The sequence below is a fragment of the Myxocyprinus asiaticus genome, chromosome 13 (genome assembly GCF_019703515.2).
Source record: "Myxocyprinus asiaticus isolate MX2 ecotype Aquarium Trade chromosome 13, UBuf_Myxa_2, whole genome shotgun sequence".
Lineage (NCBI taxonomy): Eukaryota > Metazoa > Chordata > Actinopteri > Cypriniformes > Catostomidae > Myxocyprinus > Myxocyprinus asiaticus.
In genome coordinates this window covers 22,273,521-22,292,530 of record NC_059356.1, presented here as the reverse complement: position 1 = coordinate 22,292,530, position 19,010 = coordinate 22,273,521, and the positions used below count along the sequence as shown (strand labels likewise).

The 19,010-nt window shown below is 37.7% G+C and overlaps 1 protein-coding gene across 2 annotated transcripts in view; it reads right to left on the bottom strand.

The window, feature by feature from the left end:
- Positions 1 to 19,010, bottom strand: part of LOC127450133 (rho GTPase-activating protein 23-like) — a 137,845-nt gene that overhangs the window by 104,500 nt on the left and 14,335 nt on the right. The window contains exon 1 of one of the 2 annotated variants that reach the window (XM_051713939.1): positions 15,961 to 16,209. The exons of the other annotated variant lie outside the window; for it this stretch is intronic. Coding sequence (XP_051569899.1) covers positions 15,961 to 16,014 — 54 coding nt within the window. The 5' untranslated portion in view covers positions 16,015 to 16,209. Of the gene's footprint in view, positions 1 to 15,960; positions 16,210 to 19,010 lie in introns of those variants that run through there. 2 annotated transcript variants of the gene reach the window in all.

Sequence of the window (19,010 nt, the reverse complement as noted above, 5' to 3'; positions counted from 1 at the left end):
GTTCTGTGAAGTTCTTGTGCATGTACAGTATATACTGTATACTGTGTGAAGGCACTTTTTAAAAATTTCAGATCAGATGATTATTTCCTTTTAAATCCACATGTAACCGGCAAAGTTTAAACCTCTTGTATTAGTGCAGAGGTTGATTGACAGGTGATTAGGCGGTGCTTTGCTGCTGTTCGAATGCATTTGAATGGATGAGCATTTACACTATGAGCCCAATGTGGTCACATGCATTTTTGACAACATTCAGCCACCTCCAAATGTGGTTGAAGTGGGCAAATCTCAAAAGGTTTTGAATGCTGTTTACTTTACACCTGTCTTTAGCATTGTCCTGTTTCAAACGTATTGCCCAAAATGCATCTTATCGGGCCTTTTTCACACTTCAGGGTTTTGGAATGCGGAAGTAAACGATTGCAGAGTAAACTCTGATAATGGTGAGTGAATGGGAGACCACGCCAAATGTAGTTTTTGCTTACACATTTGGTCCAACATTAAAAGATTTTTAAAAGAACTTTTATGTTTCCACAATATTCCAAATGAAGAAAAAATAGAGAGCGATGTATTACTACATTCAGAATAGAGAAGATGACAGATTTACTGTCACTCTCTCGGCAGCTGTATTAGAAACTTCACTGCATCTTCGGTTGACTTGTTTTTTAAAACTAATTACAGGGTTATATAATACAAAGTGTAATGTTATACGTTTACATTAAATAATTAAAAATTGCAAATATAAAAATGTCTGCTAGATTTTCGCTGCTAAATAAGGCGGAAAAGTGCCATCACAGGTCTGTGAAAAGGGTCCATCCTAGGTGTAAACGGGGCCATAGATGTGAAAATGGGTCATTCAGATATAATGATGATACTAATGTCACGACCATGAGAACACCATATAATCACCCAAATATAATTTTTAGTAAAGTTTGCCCATCCTGATGAACAGCAGTGTGAACTATGCCAAAGTTCGATGTAAAATATATCTACTACTTCCAACCACAAAGAACCTTACCACTGTTCAACACACAGACAGTGACATAAAAAGAAACAACCGTTTGCCTTGCAGGTGTTTGATTATAAACAAAGTTGAGCCTAGCATCTAAATTGTGGAGGATAAACAATGCTTTTTTCACTGCTCTCCCTGCTCCATCTATGCATGGCTGCATGGATGGATGGGGAGTTTGCCCAGGACAGAACCATACCGCCAACAGATGCTTAAATGTGTACAATCAATAAAGTATTCAAGTTAGTTTTCATGTGATGGAAGTGGTCCTGACTGAAGAGCAGAATGTGGCTTCTTTGGAAAAACTTTCCAGAACTAAAAAATTTATTCCAATGGATTACTGAAGAAGAATAGAACAGGAGAGGATAAACATGCATAGTTAGGGAATGACAAAAATAAGTTAGGAGAACTGTCTTCCCTGCTCTCAGGCCGCCACTTTGTTACCCTACGCTCAGCTTGTATTTACATCAGATGCTCCAGTCAGGCAAGTCCCAGGCTCCAATCCCGACCTGCCTGGACCTGCTTCCCCAGGGAAAAACATCTCATCCCATAACACAAACAGAGAGAAAGCAAGAGGTAAGTTTGTGTTTGTGGGGTAAAGGTTGAGACTCTATTAAAGTGTGTGTTTTTGACCCTTTTCGTCTGCATAAATTAGTTAAATATGGCAAAACCTTCCTTTCCCTTACAAAAAAATCTAGAGTTCTGGCAAACTTGCAGAAAATTCGCCAAGCTCATTATTTTCTCGTGCAAATGAGCTTGCTATTCACCGCAAATGTTTGCCAGAAGTTTGCAGCTCTTCACGGGTAGTGGTGAACCTGCAGCAAACCTTTGGCAACAATGAAGTGTTTGCTGCAAAGCTCGAATGGCGAATTTGCGGCAAGTTTACAGCAAGTTAGCGGCACCTCCGGATTTTTTTGTAAGGGTTGGGGATGTTCTCATTTTGAAACTATGCACAGATAATAGTTTTGTTTTATTATTAAAATGCTTTCTAAAGTTTTCTTTTAGGGGTAGTGGGTAGGGTTAGTCTGTAGTCATTATGATTAGCTATTTATAACAATAAAATGTCTGTGGTATGTCCTTTAAATAGCTAAGTAACCATGATTGTGTGTACAATGCATGTGTGTGTGTCACATGGCAAAATTACAGAAACTGCATTTCTTGTGTCATGACATTGAGCTCAACAAGTTTTCAGCCTGTTAAGGAAAAACCAACACACTTAGAATATGTCCATGGCTCAGTGGCTGATAGCATATGAATTGAAGCAGCTCTATGATAAGGGCAATTTGGCCTTGTTCCACCATCAAGCCGGAAGAATTAATCCAGCACTAGAACACAAGAAAACATAACACATACACTCCACACACTCATACAGAATACTGAGAGTACAGGTACAGACTCCATATAAACACTGGCGTACACAAACCTTAAAGCGGCATCTCACTAGCCGATTTTTCCAATGATTTTCAGGTGTTAGCTTAATTAACATAATCACCAGCCAGGCAGAGGGAGACAGAGCACGTATAAGCATCTCTCAGCGGGAAGTTTTAATCACTTGACTGTCGTGACTCCCTGCTGAGTTAATGGCTTCAAAGACTGAGGCGGGTCTTGTGTTCTCATCAAGTGACCAGTTAGCTTCTTCTTTTACTGAAGAACAGACAAGACGTCAAGCTGATGTGAATGTTTTCATCACACTCAGATTCTTTCACCAAGCTTTTTTCTTGCACTAAAATGAGCCACAGCAGTCTGTTTTAATTGGATGCATTTCTTTACTCACTGAAAGCTTCATGTGGACATGTGTTCTACGACAAGCCTCGATCGGATAAATAAACAATCACGCACTTTCACATGGAAAAATTGCTCCATCTTCACAGTAACTTCTTTTGGAATGCGGCAGAACAGACACAGGAAGAAGAGAGAGAACGAGCTCCGTGATACTGGTACTTTTCAATGCCGAAATAATGCAAAAGCAACTAATGACGGATGAAAATAACCACAACATAAATTTTCCAGTTTTGGTCCGTTTTAAAATATAACCTTGCCGACCGAATCTGCATTTGGATGATAAGCCCTTACAAAAAACCTAAACTTGCCGCAAGTTTGCCGCTCATTATTTTCACAAGCAAATGAGCTAGCAATTTGCCGCAAATGTTTTCCAGATGTGTGCAGCTCTTCACCATTAGTGGTGACCCATCAACAATTTTCCGCAAGTTTGCCGCAAAGCTCATTTGCATGTGAAGATTATCAGTGGAGAATTTGCTGCAAATTTGTCATGAACTTTTTGTAAGGGAGCTTATTGCTCGTTGGAGTCAACAAGTACTGTATGTTTGTATGACATATCTAATGTGTCATACCATGGCAGACTATTAAATGAAAAACATTTCTGCTGCCCAGATCTTTGCACAACATGACTATAAATGTGTAAAACCCTTTACATTTAATATTTGGGTCTTATATTATTTTATATAATATAAACATAACCTTTATATTTGTATACAGCTTTAGATTATATAAATATATTGTAGACTACATTTATATAATATTATGTATAAATATGCATTCCTTACAAGTTTGTACTTTTGTTTTATTTTAGTTCATGGTGCTTTGATATACTTTTGAATACAAACGTTTGTTGCCCAGCTCTTTGCACAATGTGACAATAAATGTGTGAAAGAAAAGGATGCAATTTTTTTGCTATGTATTCTCAATTGAACATGTCTTTAACAAACAACCAAACAAAGCAGATGCTACAGACTCTTGGAGTAATATTGAAAAATACCTGTGTATTCAAAAGCTTCAGGTTGATTGGCTGTGAAAATGGGGCGTGACAGTGAAGTGTTGAGAAAATTCAACAGCATTCGTTAACTGTGACACCTCTCCTCCGTTTTTAATCAGTAAGTGTGACAGGCTCACCAACTAGGAGGGCAAGATCAGCGAAAACAGTCACTAAGTGTGACACCCCCCACCCAAATCGAGTTGTTCTGAGTCTGCTAGTGTAGAGCCAGCTTTACTCTCACTATGACATTACAATGCACTGTGGAAAATGACATCACGGTCAATAGGCTATAGCTAAATATACTGTGTGATCTGTCTCCCTCTCCTTCTCTTCCTTCCTCTTTCGCTCCCTCTCTCTTCCTCCTTCTCTCTCATACACACACACACACACACACACACACACACACCAGCTGTGTACCATCAACAAGCTGAACTGCATTAGTGGTTGTGGCCTCTTTGTTCCGTTTGAAAGAGAGAGTCATTGTGTGATCCTCCTCACAACTCCCCTTCCAGTACCACAACACTCCTGTGCCCTGCCCAACTGCCCTGTCAGTCCTTTAATTCTGCACTGGTTTCCACTCTCTCTCTCTTTCTGCAGGGCACAGAGGAATGTCCCTGCAGTGGGAGTTGAGGCATTCTCATCACATTCACCCTAAAATTGCCCTCTGCCCACTCTTTGCTGACAAAAATAGAAAGTTTTGGATATGGCCCCAGTATTCCAATCAAATGTGCAAAAAATCTTCTAGACTGAGAGAGAAATATTAATTTAGTAATTTTTATTTGTATAGTGTTTTTCACAGCACACATTGATTCAAAGCAGCTTTACAGGAAATCTTGCATTAACAAAAAATGAAACCGTATTATCAATAAAGTCTTACAGTGATCATTGTGTAGTTTGATTAAATTGTAAAATGTGTATAAAAATTATATAATAATTGTATTTAGAACCCCCGTGAGCAAGCTGAAGGCGACTGTGGCAAGGAACACAAAACTCCATAAGATGTTGGTTAATGGAGAAAAATAACCTTGGGAGAAATCAGGCTCACTGTGGGAGCCACTTCCCCTCTGGCTAAACAGCATGAATATAATGGCAATATTAGTTATTTATGTGCAGTGCAGGTCATGGTTTAAGATTAGTAAACTAAGTAAGTGTTTAGGTGTTTCAAAAAAAAAAAAAAAAATTTTTAATTAACTGTAAGATTAATGACTAATATCTTGGAAGTCCATCCTGGATTAACTGCAGAAGTTCAAATTGATGCATTGTCCTTTGTTAGTTGGCTGATGAAGGTTTTTGTTGGCAATTAAATGATAGTCTATGTATTCCATTTCAAGAGTTTAGTCCATCAATACCAAGGTGATGCAGGCAGAGATCAGTGAGGTGATTGACTCTCTCCCTTTCTTGTACATCATTCACAGATTTAATTTGACAATTAAATAAAATAATAAATATTGTCAGTAGCATACAGTCCCTATTTGTCTTTGTAAGGCAGTGTTTTATGTTACTAATGAACAAACTTTTGAATTTTGAAATATCTTTTGAAAATCTGATCACAGCTGAGGCATTTGCCAGTGAAACAAAGAGATCACTCTACTTTAACAAAGTAGTTTTCTACTGCAGGGGAGTGTTTTTATATCACCTGGCTGCAGCAGTGCTCAATGCATCATATCATTAGTAAGATGAATGATCTATCAGTTTCTTTTCTATGCATTGTTTTTTATTATATCCATGCATGTGGTTACAGGCGAATCAAACAGAACAATGAAATCGCTCACAGAAACATCTCTGTCTCGCCTGCTCTACTCGACTCCATTATCTCATAGGAGATGGGTGACGTGAGCTCCAGTGAACAAGTGTCGCCAGCTCTCAATGAAATTAAATGAGAGGAGGTCGCTTTGTCGCTGCATGTGTGTACAGGGCTTAATACTGTCACAACACTTTTACAGTAGTAACAATAACTGTCCAGGGCTCAACAGTAATACTTTTTTTTCGCAATAATAGCAAATTTAAACTCCATGGCGCTATATTCATAAACACTCTGATGGCATATGATGCAAACCATAACTGACTGGTAGGGCTGAACAATTAATCAAAATAAAATTTAAATCACAATATGACTGTCACGTCATGTCATTCTTGTTTTCCCCCCAAGAGACTCTTAGTTTGAAGTTTTTCCTCTGTTATGTCTGTCTTCCTGTTCCATTGCCCTAATTGTATCAGGTGTTCCTCATCGTCTTGTTAGTCCTTGTGTGTATATATATGTCCTCTTGTTCCTTTGTGGGTTCTTGTTTGTATGTAGAGTGTTGTAAGCCAGCATATTGCTGTAGTGTTTGTGTTTCTTTCTTCTTTAAATATTTACCTTTTGTTCTTTTGTTTACTATTAAAGTTCTGCATTTGGATCCCCACTCTCTCACCTCTTCCCTGCACAAACCCTGACAATGACGTAGTGTGATTATCAAACTGCAAAAGGTGTGATTTGTAAGAGATAGCTTACAGTCAGCCGTTTGTTATTGCAAAATAAAGCTAGACAGGGTGATCAGGACTCCACCCGAAGCGGAGTGGTCTTGTATCACCCTAAAGGGGTTTATTTTGCAATAACAACCAGCTGACTGTACATAATTCAGCATATTACATTCCTATGGACCAATTAAATAAATAAATGGACATAAAAGATTGATTTGCATTGAAATTATGTAAATATGTGTGAAGGAAGAAATTGCTGAACAGCTGAATTCCACCTTCGGTTTGCGATTTTTTTGGTAAATAATGACCATCTGACTATTTGACTAATAAATAAATAAATGGACATGAAACATTGATTTGAGTTGAAATTGTTTTAACTTACCTGTAGAGATTGCTCAGTGATCCGAGAAGTAAGAAAGATGACTTGCAATACCCGGATGACCAATCTGATACATTTTAATCCCCAGATGTGCTGTTGTTAATCAGAGATATCAGACCGCTAGGTGGCATTGACATATTAGAAATTAATATTCCAAAGCATTGTGTAATAAAATTAAATAAATAGGTAGTCTGCATGCGCTGTTCAATGCACTTACTGTATATATGCAGCTCTATTCTCTGTAGTGTTCCACATACTCAAATAAGCACACGTGAGACTAAAGAGCTGAGCGTGCAAAATTCACAGCGCTCTAATGAACTAATTGCACATTTGCATAATTTAAAACATGCTTGGTCACTAAAAGTTACTGTCCAAATCTAAAGTAAGCTAATAACAATTGTTTTTTGTGGACAGAAGAGTGGATGAGAGCATTTTTCTGCATTAAAAGCCAAGGCAATTGTAAACTCTACAACTTCCTTCAGTCTACCTCCAAAATAAAAGCTTTCGCCAAAATAAAAGCCAGCATAGCTAAGCCGCATGCAGGTTAAGAGACTATTACATAAATACAGTATGATACCGTTTTATAATAATACAAATAATAATTGTTGTTGTTGCTAATAGTAAACCAAAAAATATTTCTTATTTATATATTTTTCCAAAAAATAATGATGAAAAATGACTGAGGCTGAGACCCCATCACAAAGTGGGCAAAAACAGATACACAGTGAACAGATTAATCATTTTTTTCCCGCTATGTTTTACTTATATTTTTATTTTATCTTTTATTTATTTAGTCTGGTTCTTTTTGTGTGAACACTCTTTATTGAACAGTATTTCTACTGGAGGTAGAGCATGTTTGCCCATGACTTAATTTTGAGAAAAAAAAAAAAAAAAACACTTACCAGTTTCTTTTTGTTTTTGTTTTTTTATGTAAGTAATCATATCATAGTTCAAATCGCAATCACAATATTTTTCAAAATAATCACAATCAAATTAGTTGTCCAAATAGTTCAGCACTATTGAATGGTAATTAATGTAATTTTTTAAAATATTCTTACTGATGCTTCTAAGACTGTCACAAGTAATTCTCGGAATTTAAACAAAACAACATCTGTGTTAGCCAGCTAGAAAATATTTTCCTTGATGACAAGTTAAATTTGCAGAATTACAACAATGTTCAAAACATTACAGAAAACAATAGTAACACAGTACATTTTGTAAGGGATACTGGGTATGTAGCATGACTGAAATCAAACAGAGATAAACAAGCATGCTTTAAACACACACATGACTAGATTAGTCATATGACTATCTGGTAGAGATAAAGTGGGTGGGCAGGGTCACTGGGTCACTGTTACTGTCTTGGCTATTACCACATATAACACAGGTCACTGGAGTGACTGCAGGCTAAAGAGAAAGTGAAATGACTAATACAAATTTCTGCAACGGTTCATCAGGTTCACATTAGATTATAGAGACAGACAGAGAGAGGAAAGGAGGGAGAGAGCATGAGAGAGAGGGAACATGGAGATCAATAAGCAGCCATTATTTGCAAGTTGTCATCCACTGGGAGTAGCGGTGAAGGCCAACGCCCCTCTGGGGCTCAACATCTAAAGGCTACAGCGATCATTCTTCAAACACAGCTCCAACATTACTGGCCCAGTACAGTCACGTACACACAAACTGCTGCTCACATATTTTTACCCCTGCATTTCAATACGTTGTGTCAGCAATATTTTATGGGTGGGGCACTATTTTAAAATTAATCCAGTGGTTCATAACTGCAGTTCAGAGCTTTATCAACACGTGTCATAGGAAGCTACTATTGTGCTATTGAGAACACCGGTTCCCAAAATTATTCAGACTAGATGTCAAAATAGTCTCTTGAGCCCTATTCGGACTAGTTTTCCCTGAGGAGGTATTTCACAGACGTACTTTGTGGATTCACTGAAAAAAGTGTGATAACCTGTAATGATGGATCTATTTCTACTTGATCTAGCCCATTAAAATTGCATTCTTTTGTGTAACCTAATTTGTCAGGTAGGGGTGTGCAGCGAAGCCATTATCTGTATTTGTATCCGTATCTGTTCATATGACAAAATTATCTGTATCTGTCTCTGTATTTGGACAGAACCGGGTGTGGGTGGGGCTTAAACCGGAAGTGTGTAGAAAGTAAATTAATTGCCCAATTTTTAAAGTCACTCTTACATTTATAGTTCCTATTAATAAAATATGCATTTTATATGCCTTTTCAAAATAATAGCCTAATAATAATAATAATAATTATTATTTTTATTATTATTATTATTATTATACAACTATTATTAAAAAAATATAAATATAAATGTATAATAACATTAATCTGAAGGCAGGAGGTGTCAAGCAAAATGTGAAATGTCAAGCACACATTTTGCGGTGAATAATAAATACAAATTCAAACATTAAAGTAAATTAAAATAAAACCAATATAGCCTAAAAACAGGTGAAAGTCCCGTAAATCTATCAGGAATTTTTATGATAAGACACCATTATTAAGTTAAATAATACTAATGATAATAAAAATAATAATGTAAAATGTATATAGTGCCTTACCAGAGGTAGCACAGTTTAAAGAAGTAGAAAAAAGAAGACGGAGCATGTTTCAGTTTCTTCGTTTTACATAAGGAGGAATTTTCCTATGGCGCATTTAAATAAAAAAATAAAACAATTCAGAATAAAGTCAACCAGATAATTTCCTTAATTGCTGATGTCAACTTTGGGGGCCTGGGTAGCTCAGTGAGTATTGACACTTACTACCACCCCTGGAGTCGCGAGTTGGAATCCAGGGTGTGCTGAGTGACTCCAGCCAGGTCTCCTAAGCAACCAAATTGGCCCAGTTGCTAGGGAGGGTAGAGTCACATGGGGTAACCTCCTCGTAGTCACTATAATGTGGTTCTCACTCTCGGAGGGGTGCGTGGTTAGTTGTGCGTGGATGCCGCGGGGAATAACGTGAAGCTTCCACACGCGCAATGTCTCCGCGGTAACGCGCTCAACAAGCCACGTGATAAGATGCACTGATTGACTGTCTCAGACACAGAGGCAACTGGGATTCATCCTCCGCCACCCCGACTGAAGCGAGTTACTACGCCACCATGAGGACTTAAAGCGCATTGGGAATTGGGCATTCCAAATTGGGGAGAAAAGGGGAGAAAATAAAAAAATATATATTTTTGGTCAACTTTAAAAGAAGGATAGACAGGCTCCGACGTGAAATCATCTCTTCAGGTCAGGAATTTAACATCATGCTCAGGTTTAGGCTACAAATGAATACATGGGAATCATGTGTGAATCATGTGATACATTAACATAGACATTTCAAGAAGTGGAAAGTGTATATGATGTCGTATCTTAATTATACACTTGATAAGCTCCAGATGCGCACAATAAACAGAGACCGCAAGCGGAGTCGAGACCGCGCCCATCCGATTTGAAATCATAACGTGCACATTTTCATTCCTAAGGTTTACACTTTAGAAATAGTGGTTGCACAGATTCATAAATGCGTTGTAATTTTGTATATGTTTATTAAATGTCGCTTTATCCTTGTGCCTCTTGGATAATCAGTCATACAAATATTTTTTATATTATTCGGATTAATCCGTTATTCGTTTTGAAGTCATTGTTCGTGTCTTTTCGAATAAGGTATTCGGGTTCGGGCACATCCCTATTGTCAGGTTGATGTAGTCAAAACAAATGAAATTTTTTACTTAAATAAAACCAGTTAATTTACCACATGAAACACATTTTAGGTTACTTGACAACTGTTTTCTCACATAACCTCATCCCTTCATCAAATAAAGTAACTAAAGCTAAATTTACAGCTGCACTGCCTGGTGCTATTTAATTATGGATTTAGACCTTTTAGCCAACTTTCTGCACTGACTACATTAAGATTTTTAATGGTTAGATCCAGAAGAAAAATATCCTTTAGGTGGGGTTACCACTTTTTAAAGTTTGGGTAAAATAACAGTTGGTGGGATGCTGCTGGCATCCCATCCATTATAAAAATACTCATCTTATTAGTCTCACCATGGACTACACAGAACAGCCACTCTATTGGCTACAGTAGCAGTGTCAGGTGTGATCCTCCCCTAATTATTTACATAATGATATAATTATATCCCATATACAAGTTTTATCTCAAAGGCATTTGTTATGTATGCCCATCCAGAGCACATGACCTTATAACTTATAATGCCCTTATCCACAAATAGACACTTTAGTAAAAAACTACAGAAATCCCAATCCTGCACAATTGAGTACATGGAATGACAGACATCTTATGTTAGGAACTGTCATCCAAACATCATCCCATCCGAATAGTGTTTTTCTTTGATTTTCTCTGCCTTTTCTCTGCCTTTTTATTTGCCTTTTGTCAGTCGTGGAGGGCGCGTATGTACTCGGCCCACTCAGACCATCAGACTTCTCAGAATGGAAGCCTTCCTAAATCTGGGTTTGTAGCGTCCTGGATCAATTTCTTGAACTCCCGTACTATGCAGAACTGGCATGAGACTGGGAAGAGAGAGTATATAAAACACTCTCCTCTGTGTCAGTCTGACCAATTAGAATACTGAATAATTTCCGAGGACCAAATTAATACTTAAGAAAGGATGTGAGCATCTTCTAAAAGGATGCATGTATCATCTGCAATATATTTTAATGAAATAGATCTCTATCTAGCAATCTGTCTGTCTGTCTGTCTGTCTATCTATCTATGCTGATAGCATCTGTGTGTTAATGGACCTCTGTATTTAGAAAACAAACTTTATTTTTGCAATGCTGTTCAGTGGTGCTAGTGGCCCAGAAATTACATGCTTCAGCTTTAAGTATCAATCCTGCCAGAACACATCTCACTCTTTCCTCTGCTGTTCTCTACTCAAGTCCTCTGCCAGGTCATCCTGCATCAGCTCAATACGAAAAACAGAATTAATAATTTATGTTTGAGTAGACATTTACGACAAAGAAAATCATCTATAATCCTCATAGCATCTCAGTGGTTTGGTTTGAATGACAGGGGCAGCTCTAAAACACCAAAATGCTGAATGTACAACTCTGATGTGCATGTGACTTTCTGCTCTAATCAGTCAATGCTCTGACCTGATGTTTGTGAACACACCTAATGCAGTCTGCTGGTCTTTCTAAATGAAATGAAGTGTGTTCTCACGTTCTCTCTCTCTCTCTCTCTCTTTCTTTCCTGCTATCAATTCCCTCTCTCTGCCTAACCACTTTGATAATTGAATCAGGGTTCAATTAGGCATGACTGGGAGAGAGGCAAAGAGTGCCACTGTTGACAACACACTTTCACACACATTCTCGCTCTCACACACAAACACCAACCACACCCTTAGGAGAAATCAACTACACCACACTATATTATTCTTTATGCCAGAAGAGATTTATACTGTAAATCCTTCTTACTAACTCTCTCTCTCATCTTCCTTCCCTACTCTTTTCTTGCTTTTAAGTATCTTCTTTTTCTCCCACTTTCTATGGGTATGGTGAAAGGGGCCCTAAGTTAGGCTCTTGTAAGGTTTAAATGAACAAAGCAGTCACACAATTCTCACTTCCTCACATTTCTCTACATTATTGCTTTACTAAAAAACTCCAGTCTACAAGATTATTTTGTTACCACTGGCAACAATAACATCAGAATCAGAATCAGAATGAGCTTTACTGCCAAGTATGCTTACACATACTAGGAATTTGTCTTGGTGACAGGAGCTTCCAGTGTACAACAATACAAAAACAATACAAAAACAGCAGCAAGACATAGATAATAATAAAAAATAAAAAATAATTATACACATACGTACAGACACACATACATACATACATACACAAATACACATGGGTAGTGCAAATCTAATACAATCTGTTAAGTACAGTGTAAATACAAATCTGTTATGTACAGAGCAAATGTTTTTTTTTTGTTTGTTTTTTTTTTTCTCAGAGGAATGAAATGGCAGGAGAGGCTGGATGTGTTGGATAAATATAAGAAAGACTAAACTGTGTATTGCACATAGTTATTGCTCAATGGGGCAATTTAACTGTTCCTGGGGGAAAAAACTGTTCCTGTGCCTGACGGTTCTGGTGCTCAGAGCTCTGAAGCATTGGCCAGAAGGCAACAGTTCAAAAAGGTAGTGGGCAGGGTGAGTGGGGTCCAGAGTGATTTTTCCAGCCTTTTTCCTCACTCTGGAAGTGTATAGTTCTTGAAGGGGGGGCAGGGGGCAACCAATAATCCTCTCAGCAGTCCGAACTGTCCTTTGTAGTCTTCTGATGTCTGATTTTGTAGCTGAACCAAACCAGACAGTTATTGAAGTGCAGAGGACAGACTCAGTGACTGCTGAGTAGAACTGTATCAGCAGCGCCTGTGGCAGGTTGAATTTCCTCAGCTGGCGAAGGAAGTACATCCTCTGCTGGGCCTTTTTCACAATGGAGTCAATGTGGGTTTCCCACTTCAGGTCCTGTGAGATGGTAGTGCCCAGGAACCTGAATGACTCCACTGCTGCCACAGTGCTGTTTAGAATGGTGAGGGTGGTCATTGTTGGGGTGTTCCTCCTAAAGTCCACAATCATCTCCACCGTTCTGAGCATGTTCAGCTCAAGGTTGTTTTGACTGCACCAGAGAGCCAGCTGTTTTACCTCCCTTCTGTATGCAGACTCATCGTCATCTCGGATGAGGCCAATGACAGTGGTGTCATCTGCAAACTTCAGGAGCTTGACAGAGGGGTCCTTGGCGATGCAGTCATTGGCTATCTAGGCTCAGACAATATCTACATTGATTTGAGAGGGAAATTTGCAGAATTCTCAGTTCTGTTCAATGCATTTAAACATGGTAAAAATGTGTTGAACAGATTTGAGAGTGCTACACACTTTTTGGTACCTGAAAGCATTATCAAGTTATCCAAAATATTATAAACAAACACGCAAGGATGCAACGATTAAAATTCTACAGAAATCTGTGGAGCTTTTTGCACAGTTCTGTGGGCGTCGAATATTATAGCATTGCCAAACTGGCGCTAGTATGAAACTAAAACATTTTTAGTTTTGGATGCAGAATAGAGCTGTTATGGAACCAATAGATCTGTTAAAACATACTGTTTTTCTAGCCGCAAGATAGAGTCCTTCCTTTAAAATAATAGTGTAAAAAGAAGAAGTGGTCAGATGCTGTGATACAGTTTGTTATACAGTTACAGGTACAGGTCCATTCAACCTTCAGATAAGGACACAGGTTATAAAATAGACATGAACAGGCATGCTGACTCGGTTGACTTAACTCTGCGGCAAAACCACAATAAGTGTACTGATGTGATATGATCTATTGTTAATAATGCACAAAAGCCATCTATTCCTGTTATCCTTTTCTCCATTTAGCTGCTGCATATGCTGTGGTTGGACATTAAGAATTAAGTCAGGAAAAGATCTAAGACGCAGTTTTTTTTAGCTATTTACTCATCATTCAGGCGATGCTGCAATATGCTGGAACACACCCATACACACATGGACAACACATATACAGTACACACACATGCACTCAACTATAACTAACAATCCTCCTAAATAAAAACACAGATCTCACACACATTTTACACACAGAAGAAGGGGGCCTAGCCTTCTTGGAAAAAGAAAAGTGGGAACGCCAGATAGAATATTAGTTCCATATTTTAAAACTGTCACAAATTCAGCAGTTCAAAGAGCATGCAACTCCAAGGAACCTGTTTATGAATAATTATATCTCAATTTCTAATGTAATATTATGTTATATATTATGGTATCCTTTGTCTCGATAGATAGACAGACAGATACACCGATCAGCCACAAAATTAAAACCACCTGCCTAATATTGTGTAGGTCCCCCTCATGCCGCCAAAACATTGCCAACCCGCATATCAGAATATCACTCTGAGATGCTATTCTTCTCACCACAGTTGTACATAGTGGTTATCTGAGTTACCTTAGACTTTGTCAGTTCGAACCAAACTGGCCATTCTCTGTTGATCTCTCTCATCAACAAGGCATTTCCATCCACTGAACTGCCGCTCACTTGATGTTTTTTTGGTTTTGGAACCATTCAGTGTAAATTCTAGAGACTGTTGTGTATGAAAATCCCAGTAGATCAGCAGTTACAGAAAAACTCAAACCAGCCCGTCTGGCACCAACAATCATGCAACGGTTTCAATCACTGAGATCACATTTTTTCCTCATTCTGATGGTTGATGTGAACATTAACTGAAGCTCCTGACCTGTGTCTGCATGATTTTATGCACTTCTGCCACACGATTGGCTGATTAGATAATTGCATAGATGATTGTTGGTGCCAGATGGGCTGGTTTGAGTATTTCTGCAACTGCTGATCTCATGGGATTTTCACACACAACAGTCTCTAGAATTTACTCCGAATGGTGCCCAAAACAAAAAACATCCAGTGAGCGGCAGTTCGGTGGCTGGAAATGCCTTGTTGATGAGAGAGCTCAACAGAGAATGGCCAGACTGGTTCAAACTGACAAAGTCTATGGTAACTCAGATAACCGCTCTGTACAATTATGGTGAGAAGAATAGCATCTCAGAGTGATATTCTGAGATGCGGGTTGGCAATGTTTTGGTGGCATGAGGGGAACCTACACAATATTAGGCAGGTGGTTTTAATGTTGTGGCTGATCGGTGCATGTATAAATATAACAATAGAATAGATAATTATATGTGACATACTATGTGATATTATGATGTAAACATAATAGCCTGCTAGATATAAGCTTGATTTACATTTAAAAGTAGCCTACATTTGTCAGCATTTACCCCAAATAAGGTTTTGAACCATTTTGACAGAAATAAATTATTTATTAATTTATGTTTATTACTATTTGCACATTTACCGCCTTTTCACATTATTTTGTTTTTAATTCAAATGTTCAGATATTTGAATAAATGACGTAGCCTATGGGTGATTGATTGACAGCGTGTGCAGCTGAATTCTGACACAACAACAATGTGCGATTGATCTTAGCGTCAGACCATTTCAGTCGTTTATAACGGTAAAGGCAAGTTTTATAAACTAGTAAAGGATAAAATGCCATTGTTAATCCAAGCTGGAGGTTGAAATTAATTTCTAGAGGAATAGCAGTCTCATCTGTTATGTCTTGGGTTGTACACATTGTTGCCATCCATGCGTGCTATTTAATCCTCTTAGGAAATCATGCTCTCTGACCAACTCTTCCTACAATATTTAACAAACACATATGCAGAACATCGCATACTCAATCTTTTAAACTAAGCGTTTGGCTTTAGTGAGGAAAAGTCTTACACTTACTTCGTTTTCTGGATACGGAGGTATTCCAACAAGGCAAAATGCAACTCCATTCATTGGACAGCTTAACTTGTTTTGCAGGGGAATGTGGAGGTAAAGCGGTTGTAAATACGATGGGTTTTTTTTTTTTTGTTTGTTTTTTGTTTTTTTAAGTAGGCTATTAAAAATGATACGAGCGATTTATCTTGCATCTATCCAGTTTTATTCCGTCCATTCGTCTCTTTCTAGTTGTTTGGGCTGCCCGCAGTACCCTCCCTCTTCCCTCGCCCCGATGCAAATCCGTCCCGTTCCTCCACCAGCGTGTCCCACTGAAGAACAACCAGTTGCATTGGATAAATCTGTGTTTTGACAACAGGGGCGCGGAGCTCCCTCTGGCGATTTCCTAGATAAAATCACAGTATGCCCACCTCTTCAGTCACAACTACACCACTGATATTACCATAGTACATGTCCAAAAAATATGTTATTACTATGGTATATGTCCCAAAAAAAAAAAAAAAAAAAATATGGTATTACCATGCTATATTTCCAAAACATATACTATTACCATGGTATATTTAAATATATAGTAAATAAATACCATGGTACTTATTTTTTTAATTTATTTATTTATTTTTTGTTAAAGTGTAGCCTGTATCCTGACTCATACTATGACAAAATAGTAATAAAAGATAATTAAAGAATACAATGGCACGCACACACACACACACACACACACACACAAAAGTTTCCCCTGAAAGTGACACATCTAAGTGTACATAGATTCTCTCTAAACGCGCACGGAGCTGCTGGAGCGCAACTGATGGCACTGACAAGATAAACAGCCCGACTAAGCTGATCCACCAATCAGAACCTTCATTTCAGACGCGATTGGATATTTGCAAACCAATCATATTTTCCGTTTCAGCAAGGGGCGGGACATTTCCAGCGTCTGATGCACAAGCATCCCTGGAGTAACCAAAATTTGCGCTGTAAATTGATTTCCCTGCTAAACGTAAATATATACACTACCGGTCAAATGTTTTGAAACACACTCATTCTTTATTATAATTTTTTTTTCTTCACATTTTAGAATAATAGTAAAGTCATCAAAACTATAGAATAACATAAATGGAACTATGGGAATTATGTTGTGACTATAAAAATCCAAAATAAATCAAAACTGTGTTATATTTTAGCATCTTCAAAGTAGTCACCCTTTGCCTAGAATTTGCAGACATGTACTCTTGACATTTTCTCAACCAACTTCTTGAGGTATCACCCTGGGATGATTTTTAAACAGTATTGAAGGAGTTCCCATCTATGTTGGGTGCTTATCGGCTGCTTTTCTTTATTATTTGGTCCAAGTCATCAATTTAAATATATATATCTCATTTTAGTTCTATAATTAAATATGTTGGCACAATTATATTTTTGTCTACAAAACTCATTTCAAACATTTAAGCATATGCCTTCAGATCAAAAGATTTTTAAGATCATGAGAAACATTTCAGTCAAGTGTTTCAAAACTTTTGACCGGTAGAGAGAGAGAGAGAGAGAGAGAGAGAGAGAGAGAGAGAGAGAGAGAGAGAGAGAGTGAGTGTGTGTATATATATATATATATATACACACACACACATATATATATATATATACACATATACATATATATACACATATACATATATACATATATATATACATATATATATATATACATACATATACATACATATACATATACATACATATACATATACATATATACATATACATATATACATATACATATATATATATATATATACATATACATATATACATATACATATATATATATATATATACATATATATATATATATATATATATATACATATACATATATACATATACATATATACATACACACACACACACACAGTGGTGCTAAAAAGTTTGCATACCCTTGGAGAATTGGTAATATACAGTTTGTACCATTTTTAAAGAAAACATGAGTGAGCAGGCAAAAGGCATTTCTTATGGGAGTCATATTCAACTGTAGGTTATAACAGAATGGCACAATCATAAAACAAAACATGGCAACAATGGAAAAAAAAAAAATGAAATGACCCCTGTTCAAAAGTCTGCATAACCTTAGTTCTTAATACTGTGTATTGCCCCCTTTAGCATCAATGACAGCATGCAGTCTTTTGTAATAGTTGTCCATGAGGCCCCAAATTCTTGCAGGTGGTATAGCTGCCCATTCGTCTTGGCAAAATGCTCCAGGTCATGCAAAGTCTTTGGTCGTCTTGCATGAACTGCACGTTTGAGATCTCCCCAGAGTGGCTCGATGATATTAAGGTCAGGAGACTGTGATGGCCACTCCAGAACCTTCACCTTTTTCTGTTGTAACCACTGGAGGGTCAACTTGGCCTTGTGCTTAGGGTCATTGTCGTGCTGGAAATTCCAAGAGCATCCCATGCGCAGCTTTCGTGCAGAAGAATGCAAATTGTCTGCCAGTATTTTCTGATAACATGCTGCATTCATCTTGCCATCAATTTTCACAAAATTCCCCGTGGCTTCAGAGCTCACACACCCCCAAAACATCAGCTGACCCCTCTCCAAACATAGTGCTTATGGTTGTGACCATAAAGCTCTATTTTGGTCTTGTCACTCCAAATTACAGTGTGCCAGAAGCTGTGAGGCGTGTCAAGGTGTTGTCGGGCATATTGTAACCGGCCATTTTTGTGGCACTGGCACAGTAAAGGCTTCTTTCTGGCAACTCAACCATGCAGCTCATATTTGTTCAAGTATCGTCGTATTGTGCTCCTTGAAACAATCACACCATCTTTTTCCAGAGCAGCCTGTATTTCTCCTGAGGTTACCTGTGGGTTTTTCTTTGTATCCTGAACAATTCTTCTGGCAGTTGTGGCTGAAATCTTTCTTGGTCTACCTGACCTTGGCTTGGTATCAAGAGATCCCTGAATTTTCCACTTCTTAATAAGTGATTGAACAGTACTGACTGCCTTTTTCAAGGCTTTGGATATCTTTTTATATCCTTTTCCATCTTTATAAAGTTCCATTACCTTGTT